Here is a 10807-nt window from a genome sequence, read left to right on the forward strand (position 1 = left end):
TGAGGGATGGCCTGAGGTTTGCAAACTCTTTAGGTTTCCGAGAGTAGAAGCGGAGTCCGATTCATTAACAGTGGTTGATTCCTGCAGTGGCCAAGCAAGATGGTGGGATGAAGCTGTTGCTATCTTCGCGGAGTGTGTCGATGTTACGACTTTGATTGGGAAGGTCAAATTTAAGCATTGTTCTCGTAATGCAAATAAAGTGGCGCATGTGCTAGCTAAACATAGTTATTGTAATAAAATTTCTAGATTTTGGAAGGATGAGCCTCCAGGCTGTCTGGTCTCAAACCTTGTGGATGATGTAATTCCTATTTAAAGCAATAAAGCTAGCCATGATGGCCTTCCCTCAAAAAAGAAAACGCCTCACATGAAAAAAGCAAAGGAAACGGAAATCTGCTGCTGCTGTTATTACAGGATGGATTCGTAAAGTTAGGCATAACGTAAGGGACCAAATTACAAAATCGTCAAAACTGAAACCACCCTCCATGGCTAACATGAGCGAGGCCAGATGTCTCAAACAGCTGCAACCCAAGCCCAAGCAACAAAACAAGAATAGCACCACCCTTGTCAATTCATATATGCACCCTCAAAAGCGTCAATTTATCCATTCGGCCAGGTGGTTTTGACGTCGTGCCGGCTTTGTCAAACTCACGGTATGCTCAGTATTTTCTTCAGCTTCATCACAAGCTTCCAGTCATCCATCGTCAAGTCATCCTGCAGTCACAACAGTCAAGGGTATATGAGCAGACAACAGGGTGAACCAGGGCACTGCAAGCAAACAAGAAAGAAACGCTCGACTTGCCCTGTAGTTCTCCTTAAGAAGGTCGATGGATCGCCTTGTGATGTGGCTGACCAGCTCATCTTCCATCTCAAAGTGCCTGCCAAAGCTCTTCTGCTGCTCATCAGAGTTGCTCCCAATGATCTGGTCACCACCCACGAGACAACAACATATGTCAGACAAAACCTGATATAAATCTAACAAGCATGGACAGAACACAGGGTAATACCGACCTTTATAGCCACCTTTTGCCCTTTTGTGGCTGTATCAACTTGTTTGTGATTTATCTCAATGGAGGCAATCTTCCCAATATCGATAAATTCTTTCGAGGGTATGCACAGAGGCGTTCCCACCTACATAACAGAGGAAAATGAGAAATGGAATACATATCTTGACAAAGACCACTCCATGATAATATTCAAGTGTTTCGGACATTAAATTATACATATATGATAGTTTCCACCTTTTTTTAGGTAAGTTTCCACTATCTAAGATTATGAGGTATTTGTTCATCTACGTGGTTAGTTCTTAACTACTGAGTATATTCTAGAAAAATAGCTTGAGAAGGAGATCAAAGACCATAAACACCATGATCATGATGTATGAGAAAACATAACATTCATGTCTATGGACACATCATGATCAAAGACCATTTCTAATTTCTAGATGTGAGCCTACTGCTACTGGCATTTGTTCATCTAGGTCAAATAATAGCTACTGGGTATTCTAGAATGATAACTTCTCAGCTAATCAATCCAGTAAAAAAAGGGTTGAGAAAATATAAATTTTCACTGATCAGACAAAATACCTTGGCTATTCCTTCAAGGATATCGACACCCAAAACGATTGGATCCTTCTTGTTGAAGACACAGTTCGGCATGATCTTGAGAACACAGGGGAAAACAGCCTCTTCAGCGCTGTCCTTCTTCTTCTCTTCCCTTATGTTCTTAATGTATGCTGTGAATTGGTCGAAAAGGTGGTATATGATATCTGCCACGAAGATCTTCACACCAGACTCTTCTGCAAGATCACGGGCATCAGGCATCACTTTGACATCAAAAGCCAAGATAGTTGCATATTCCTTCTTCCTCTCAAGCATAACACTGGCCTTCATAACATCTTTCTTGTGCACTGGCCCTATGCTGAAATCACAGAAGGGGATATTCACAGCAGGGCTCTTCAAGAACTCCGTGAGAGCCTCCAATGACCCCAGCGTAGATGCTTGCACATATACACCCTCGCCACTCTTATCAATCCGGTTCCTAACCCTCGACATCTCTTCCATTACAGCATCCTTTAGGTCCTCTATATCCGCATCAGGTCGTACAGCATATAGCGCAGTCCCAGCAATTGCATGTTCGAGACCCTGACCAAACACACACGTTGTTTTTCAGAAGTGTGCTAATATTTACACTCTGAAGTGCCAAAGATCTATGAACTCACCTGCGCTGATATTTTAATTCCTTGTGCAGCTCTGATCTTCTTATGGTGAAGATAGGTGCCCTGAAAAATTGCGTTTCAATGAATTAGTCAACTAGATCTTACAAGGTAACCGAAGGCTCAAATCATCTTAGTGCAAAAGAAAGCAATGAATCATAATATGCAAGCGTTTAATCATCTTGGTAAGGCCTAAGCATTGTGGTGCCTAAGAGTTAGAAATAAAGATAACTACTACCTGTCCCTGAACTACATGAATGAATATATAAAGAAGGGAAAAATTCATGCTGGTGAGTGGCATTGAAGGGACAAAACTCAACCCAAAACCATCTTAGCGAAGCAAGCAAAGGCAGCAGGTGGCAAGTAAGATGTTGTGGCGGACAAATTTGTCACCACACTTGTGGCAGAAGTTGGCTGGCAACTGAGTCTATGACAAGCGGGGTGACTGACTAAGAAAGTGTGGTGTGCCACTGTGACTGCATCCAAACACTTGCCACACTTTTCTGCCTAACATTTGGCAAAGTATGGCTGCAAACCAAACATGCCCTTAAGCTTTCTTGGCAGGGCTAGCATGACGCTAATTTACTGTTTCCAAGTAGGCACAAAATGACATGATAACATAAATCTTTTGGACAAAGTGTGCATAATATAAACCTCCCAGTATGTAAATGTTTTAGTCAAAGCTACCAAAAGGTCCCCGGTCATCAAAGCACCAAAAGAGAATGAATCTTCAAGGTAGCAGCCTATTTGAACTTGAACAGCACTGTATTAAATCTATAGTGAGAAATTGAATGAAGGTACAGTATAATGAGCCACACACCTTAACTCGAAGCTCCTTCATCGGGTGTGGTGTTAACAAAGCTCTGATGGTTGTCACAATGGGTCCCTAAATAGAGATACAGTGAGAACATATTGAATCTTACAAATGCTGGTGATGTACTTGCAGCGGGAATTGCAACTATACAACAAAGTGAATTTTACCTGCATGCCACACACGACTATTTGATCTCCTTCATGGAGCATACCATTGACCAGCACAACATCAACTGTAGTGCCATGACCTTCAATGACCTTGACTTCCAGGACAGTACACTGATACACAATAAGATAAGATCATAAGACTGAATCTTCTACAATGACAAGCATATTTATGCAACGTACACTGAAACAGAATAAGATAAGATCATACAAGTGCATTCTTCTACAATGACATGTAAACTCATATATGCCCGTACCTGGACTTCATCAACAAAAGTAAGCTTTTCTTCCATCGTCTTTTGTGCCCATTGCACCAATAGTAGAAGCAGATCAGGAATGCCTTCACCGCTGCAGAGAGAAGTGCATTATGTGTTAAGGAAAAGATGCTAGTAATATCATACTTGCTGCCAGATATCTGAATGAATGAACCCATAAGATTAATGGTTGACCATGCCTTACTGCACTGGTAGGCACAATGTTAAATGTATCTTCCATCTCTTTGTTCTTGTAGTACAAAGCAGTGTTCACACCTTGCATCTTGAATTGTGTCACAATCTGTTGGACAAAGCACATACATGTGATTAGAACAACACCAACTAGTAGTTCTTTCCATAATAAAAATAAAAGGAGAGAGCAATAATGTCCACATACATCAGTAAGCCTCGTATTGAACTCCAACTTGACGTCATCATTTTGTTGTCTCAAGGCTTTCCCGATAGGAGCATTGGGGCAGGTCTTCCAACCATAAAGACGATCAACCTTCATACAGTGGTAAGAAACAAACAAGTAAATGGCAGAACAGTAAGGAAGCCGAAGGTTAAAGGGACAAAAGTCCAAAGAATAGTACCTTGTTCAAAGCAACGATAAATACTGCATCTCGACTTTTCAAGAGATTCAGGGATTCGATTGTCTGGGGTTCAAGCCCATGCATAATGTCGACAACCAAAATAGCAATGTCGCACAAACTTGAACCTCTAGAACGCAGATTACTGAAGGACTCGTGACCAGGAGTATCAATAACAAGCAGGCCAGGAACCTTGAGAGTAGCATCAGCCTTCAATTCCCTTGTTCTCTCTCTAATATTCTCAGTTGGGAAGTATGTAGCTCCAATCTGTTGAGTAATACCGCCAGCTTCTCCTTCTTGCACATTAGTTCGTCTAATACAGTCCAGCAGCTTTGTCTTTCCAGTATCGACATGACCAAGGATGCAACAGATTGGTGAACGGAGGTCGCTAGCATTGTCAGCATCATCATCTTTAGAAGATCCTTTCTTCCCTTTCTTTTTAGCAACTCCATTGTTGGCACGCACATTTTCAGTTTCACTCTTTTTAGAGTTGTCAACAGGCGGAGCAACATTTTTTACAGCAGGCACTGCAGGTTGCGGTTTAGAAATTTCCTGCTTCGTGGCAACGGGCTTGTCCTCCTTCTCCTCTTCCTCCTCAAAAGCACTTGTCTTCGACAAACCCACATCGATATCATCCCAGCTCTTTGCATCCCAGTCATCTTCATCTTCCTCCTCCTCTTCTTGTTTTGCCTCTTCCACCTCTTGGTCGGGTTCTGTTTTTGTCTCAGATTCTGCCACCTGAGACTGAGATTCCTGGTCCACTATGACATACTCTTCCTCGTCAATGTTGGCTTCATTTACCTCTTGCTGTTGTTCTTCAGCTGCCTTCTGAGCCTCTGAAGCCTTTGTTTGAGCTTTTTTCTTCTTGCTATCATACTTTGGCCTCTTCTTTATCTCAGGGGCAGCCCCATCAGCTACTGGAACTTCACTCTCACCAAGGAATTGCCTCCTCATGGCTTCTAACCGCTTGGCCTCCTCCTTCTGCTTCCCTGTTAAAAGCTTACCCTCCTGCTTCTTCTTGAGCAGCTTCTCCTTTTCCCTCTCCTTCTTCCTCCTCTTTGCTTCCTCTGCCTTCTTCTCCTCCTCCTCTTTCCTCAAACGCTCCTCTTCCTCTTTCCTCAAGCGTTCTTCCTCCTCTTTCTTCCTCCGCTCCTCGGCTTCCTGCCTCTTCACAAGAAGCTCCTGCATCTCCCGGACATGCTTTGGGAGCTTCTTCATGTCAACCTTCCCTTTAGGCGCCTCTGGCTCCTTTTCCTCCTCCTTCTTAGCATCTGTCCCTTTTGCTGCTGCCTTCTTCTCCTTCTCTTTTTCTTTCTTCTTCTTTTTCTTCTTGGCTGCAGCGGACTCTACCTCTCCTTCCCCGGCCTTCTGCTCTGCATTACCATCCTCCGCAGTTTCAGCGTCCTCCTTCACTGCTGAAGCGGAAGGCAGTGCCTGGGATGGTTTCTCCTTCTCCGGTGCCGGTGCCGGTCCTTCACCGAGCTCAGCAAGAAGTTTGTCCAGATCCTCCTCTTCCTGTGCTGTCCTTCCACTCTTCTTCTTTTTCTTCTTTGATTTCTTCCCTTCAGCATCATCCACACTGGTCGCAGCAGCAACAACAGTATCCTCGACCTTGGCAGCCTTGGGCTCAGGCTCCTCAGCGGCAGCAGGCCGGTCTTCAATCTCTGCAAGGAGCTTGTCAATGTCCTCATCATCCACAGTAAACCCTCCCTTCTTTTTCTTCTTCTTCGATTTCTTTCCGCCGGCATCATCAGCATCTGGGGCCAGAGAATCCCCACCTTTAGCCTGCTCAGGCTCAGCCTCGGCCTCCTGTGTGGGTTGGGGAGGATCCTCCATCTCAGCCAGGAGCTTGTCGATGTCCTCATCGTCCACGGTAAACCCACCCTTCTTTTTCTTCTTCTTCTGTGGCTTCTTGGCAGCCATGGCCGCAGCCTCCTGCTCCTCCTCTTCCTCGGCAGCAGCTGGGGGCGCCACCGCAGCAGCAGGAGCAGCCTCCTCCTCGTCTTCCTCGGCGGACGGGCGAGCTCCCTTGCCCTTCTTCTTTTTCTTCTTGGACTTGCTGAAGTCGAAATCGAGGTCGACGTCGTCGAGATCGCCGCTGGCCTCAGACTTACCGGCCTCGAGCTCGGATGCGGCGGTGGAGGCGGGGGCCTCGTCCTGGTCCTGGTCCTCGGCGGCCGCGAGGGCGTCGAAGGCGCTCATCCCGCCCGCGCCGGCGCCGCCCTTCTTCTTCTTCTTCTTGCCGGTGAAGACGACGTTGATCGGGTCGTCCCCCTCCTCATCCCCCGCCGGCGGGGGCGGCGGTGGGGCGGGCTCGTAGTCGTCGTCGTCGTCGTGCGCGGCGGACTTGCCGCCCTTCTTGCCCTTCTTGCCGCCCTTCTTGGGCGGTGGCTTCTCCACGGCGTCGGCGGGCGGCGGCGCGGCCTCGTCGTCCTGCGGCAGGGAGTACTCGTCGTCGTCGATGGCGACGTTCTTCTTGCGCCCCATCGGCGCCAAGCGCGTCGTCTAGTCTAGGGTTCGGGGGGCGGAGGTGGAGCCGGAATGCGGCGGCGGATGGGGATCGATTGGTGGGAGCGGCGGGGCAGAGGATGGGGAAGAAAACCCTACTTTCTTTACTTGCGAGTTGTGCCCGGACGCCAGGGAAGAAAGGGAGACGGGAGAGGAAAAGGACGCTTCTACCCTTTTATCTCTTCTCCGTTTATTAATCTCTTCTCCTTCTCATACGACTTATACTTTGTACTAGTATTTTTGCAATACTTTTGAATTTCTACCAGATTTATAAAAAATTGCCTTTATTTAAAAACACAACATGTAAAGTATTTTCTTTAGCAGATGGTTTATAATATAGTATAAAAAAATCAGTACACCTTGTTCAAAGATCTCTAATGGATGCAAGAGATTGTGAAATCCTCTCTTTATTTTGTTTCCACGGAAAAATGGGTTATATATGGATAAAAATCAAGCTTTTACAACAAAAGAAACAAAATGAAGATAGAAGAGATCAAGTGGAAGGCACACCAGCCAGACCAGAACGTAAGACGTCGATGGACGTCCAACCCAGCAACTTGTTTAAGGGTCCTGCACGCGATTCACGAAGTAGTATCGCCAGAACCACCATCTCCGCACAAGAAGCCATTCTCCAACCCTAGACGTCTCCATTTTCAATCTCATCTCCACAACCAAACACCATCGCCATCACCGCACCAATCCACCTCCAAGTTAGTCATACTTGTAATTGTGTATTGCATCCAACAACCATTGTAAGACGTATTATCAATAAAGCATGCATCTTTATGTGTTCTTCCATGATTTTTCTTGCGATCCGATCATCATGTGTGAGTAATTCGATAAGGCAAAGGATTGAGGCATAGCCTTACAACCTGGTGTATTTGTTGGAGGGGTCGATTGAATGGATTTGATTGAACGTCATGTATGTGTGAAATAAAAAATGCATCATAGTTGTCTTCTGTCTCTCTCATTCTTCGACCTTGTAGGTACCCAGGATCCCGGAGTTTGGTACACAAGGAGGCTAGGGTCAGGAAGAACGTGAAGCGCTATTGTGAACACCAGTGATAGAAAGGTTTACTACGATAACATGGATCCAATCTCCGGAAATATATGAGGTGTGGTCATTAAACACTCAATGTTTTTTGTCTAATTTATCTTAATTAACAAGATAACCATGCACGACGAAAAGGACCTATGGTTGGCCAACTGCCTCTCGATGTAGGGTGCGTTCCGATCAAGACGTAATTTGGATACATCCCCACTTTGATACATTGCAAGCACATCTTAACAGTTGTCTTGCAAAGCACAAATTAAGATCACAATGATCCCAATCTCAAATATATGGTTGTAAGAATAAAATCTTCATACCCCATGCCTATTTTTACTATAAGGTTTTCAGCAACAAAGGTGATTATCGTCGGTCCAAAAACTGAAATGTATACTCTTGCAAGCATTCAAACTACTTAGAACTCTAAGAATTCAACATGCAAGCACATCTACAGAAGCACCAAGAGTAAGCTATTATTCAAAGTATACACCACTAAAACAAAAACTAATTGGACAAATGGTGAAGTCACATACCAAGCAACAATCCCCCGAAACAGCTTCGGAAACGGAGCTTCGAGCAAAGAGATCAAAATCTGCGGGTTTGAGCTCGGGAACACGGGAGAGAGAGCAACGGGGATCTTTTTCGGGAGGTGAGCGATGATGTGGGCTAAAGAGACAAGTGAGGGGGGCCCACCTAAGGACCACAACCCACCAGGATTATAATAATTGGAAAGATTTTTTATTAACACCTTTTTATGATGCTTGAACATTATTTAAAATTGATGCACTACCCCTCTTTTTTAGGGAAAAAACAACAACTAGAAAGCAGTCGTAGAAAGAGTTTAACGGCCGGTCCATGACGTATTGGGTTTTGTATTTTATAAACATGATAAAAAGCATATACGGACACATATACTCATCTCTATGAATGCGCACACGCATAACCTACCCCCTATGAGCACCTCCGAGAAAATGCAAGCGCGAGTGCTAGGTCCATGAGTTGAACTCTCATGAATTGGTTCCGCCGCTAGGAATCTAACCATCTAAGCTACGCTTACTTCGCACTAGGTGTTGCATTTGATTGGTACCCCCTCCATCCGAAAAAGGTTGTCCCTCAAATGGATGTATCTAGCATCAGGTTAATGCCTCATATGAATTGCCTAAGGTACTGGAAGGTTATGTTATGAATGAGGAGACAACTAGAGATATTCTTGCTTGTAAGGATAGATATGACCTAGAGAAATTATTATGCAAGTATAAGGAAAAATCTCTAAATGCTAGAATGAAATATAATCCTAAGTTTGCTACTTCACCTATCTTTATTGATGATGAGGATTATGAATTCTCTGTCGACCCAGAGTTAATTACTTTGGTTGAATCTGATCCTTTCCATGGTTATGAAACTGAAACTGTTGTGGCACATCTTACTAAGTTGAATGACATAGCCACCCTTTTTACTCATGATAAGAAAACTCACTATTACTTTATTCTCAAATTATTTCCTTTCTCATTAAAGGGTGATGCTAAAGCTTGGTACAATACTCTTGCTCCTAGTTGTGTGCGTAGTTCCCAGGATATGATTTACTACTTTTCTGAAAAATATTTTCCTGCTCATAAGAAACAAGCTGCCTTACAGGAAATATTTAACTTTGTGCAAACTAAAGAAGAGAGTCTCCCACAAGCTTGGGGGAGGCTTTGTCAGTTACTTCATGCTTTGCCTGATCATCCTCTTAAGGAAAATGAAATACTTGATATCTTCTATAATGGACTAACCGATGTTTCTAGGGATTTCCTAGATAGTTGTGCTAGTTGTATTTTCAAGAAACGAACTGTTGGACAAGCTGAAGAATTATTGAATAACATATTGAAAAATTATGATGATTAATTGGACTCTTCCTGAACCACAACCTAAACCTACTCCAAAGAAGAGGGGGATCTCTCTCTTTAGTCCTGAAGATATGCAAGAGGCAAAGAAATCTATGAAAGAAAAAGGTATTAAAGCGGAGGATGTTAAAAATGTACCTTCTATTGAAGAAATACATGGGCTTAATACACCACCACTACCCAAGGTGGTAGAGGTAAGTTCTCTAATGAAGTTCAATGATAATGACAATCCTCACAATATGCACCCTAGCCAATGCCTTTATGAGTCTGAGAACTATATTAGAAAACAAGATCACTTCAGTGCAAATGTTATGAAACAATTGAAATACAATTCTGATATGATTGCTCACTTGAGTGACTTGTTATTTAGAATATCAAATGATGTTAGAGGTGTTGGAAAACATCCTGCTATGGTTCAAACCCAATTAGAACAAATTGCTAAATCTCAAAGAGAATTGCTTGATGAAATGAGTAATAATATGCATGACTTTGTTGTTAAAGTTGCAACTAGAGGAGGTAAAAATGACTCAAGAACCACTTTATCTTGAGGGACACCCAAAAAGAATAGAACAAGATTCACAAAGGACTAACACCTATTGCACCTAGTCCTTCTAAAAAGAAGAAGAAAAATAAAAATGATAGGACTTTGCATGCTTCTAGTGAACCTGAAGTAGAGAAACCTTCTAACAATGATAATGAAACTCATCTGGTAATGAACATTCACCTAGTGATAATGAAAAAGATAATGATGATGTTCATGAAGATGGTCAACCAAACAATGAAAACGAACCAGATAATGATGTTGGGATAGAACCACCTGTTGATCTTGATAACCCACAACCTAAGAATACAAGATATGACAAAAGAGAATTTGTGGCTAGAAAACACGGTAAAGAAAGAGAACCATGGGTTCAAAATGTTGGGTTTCGTAGTAATTCAAAAAATTTCCTACGCACACGCAAGATCATGTGATGCATAGCAACGAGAGGGGAGAGTGTTGTCTACGTACCCAACGCAGACCGACTGCGGAAGCGCTGACACGACGTAGAGGAAGTAGTCGTACGTCTTCACGATCCAACCGATCAAGCACCGAAACTACGGCACCTCCGAGTTCGAGCACACGTTCAGCTCGATGACGATCCCCGGACTCCGATCCAGCAAAGTGTCGGGGAAGAGTTCCGTCAGCACGACGGCGTGGTGACGATCTTGATGACTACAGCAGCAGGGCTTCGCCTAAACTCCGCTACAGTATTATCGAGGAATATGGTGGCTGGGGGCACCGCACACGGCTAAGGAATAGATCACGTGGATCAACTTGTGTGTTCTAGGGTGCC

General features: G+C 43.9%; 1 protein-coding gene across 1 annotated transcript; it reads right to left on the reverse strand.

Moving 5' to 3' along the window:
* Nucleotides 1-379: 379 nt before the first annotated feature.
* LOC125532245 (eukaryotic translation initiation factor 5B-like) lies at nt 380-6686 on the reverse strand. Its single transcript, XM_048696383.1, has 11 exons — nt 4038-6686; nt 3842-3949; nt 3645-3745; nt 3448-3538; nt 3194-3304; nt 3033-3098; nt 2219-2278; nt 1584-2141; nt 1009-1128; nt 800-919; nt 380-711 (listed from the first exon to the last, which is right to left on the reverse strand). Exons 1-11 carry the CDS (start codon nt 6519-6521, stop codon nt 646-648), a joined length of 3885 nt encoding a protein of 1294 aa, XP_048552340.1. The 5' UTR covers nt 6522-6686; the 3' UTR covers nt 380-645.
* Between the last annotated feature and the right edge of the window lie 4121 nt (nt 6687-10807).

The sequence above is a fragment of the Triticum urartu genome, chromosome 1, assembly GCF_003073215.2.
Source record: "Triticum urartu cultivar G1812 chromosome 1, Tu2.1, whole genome shotgun sequence".
NCBI lineage: Eukaryota > Viridiplantae > Streptophyta > Magnoliopsida > Poales > Poaceae > Triticum > Triticum urartu.

Bases quoted from the DNA above. Each gene is read 5' to 3' on its own strand.
- LOC125532245 (XM_048696383.1), bottom strand. From the start codon at position 6,521: ATGGGGCGCAAGAAGAACGTCGCCATCGACGACGACGAGTACTCCCTG. The intron at 2,142-2,218 runs GTGAGTTCATAG...GTGTTTGGTCAG, and splicing joins GAATTAAAATATCAGCGCAG to GGTCTCGAACATGCAATTGC. The intron at 712-799 runs GCAAGTCGAGCG...TTGTGACTGCAG, and splicing joins TTCTTAAGGAGAACTACAGG to GATGACTTGACGATGGATGA.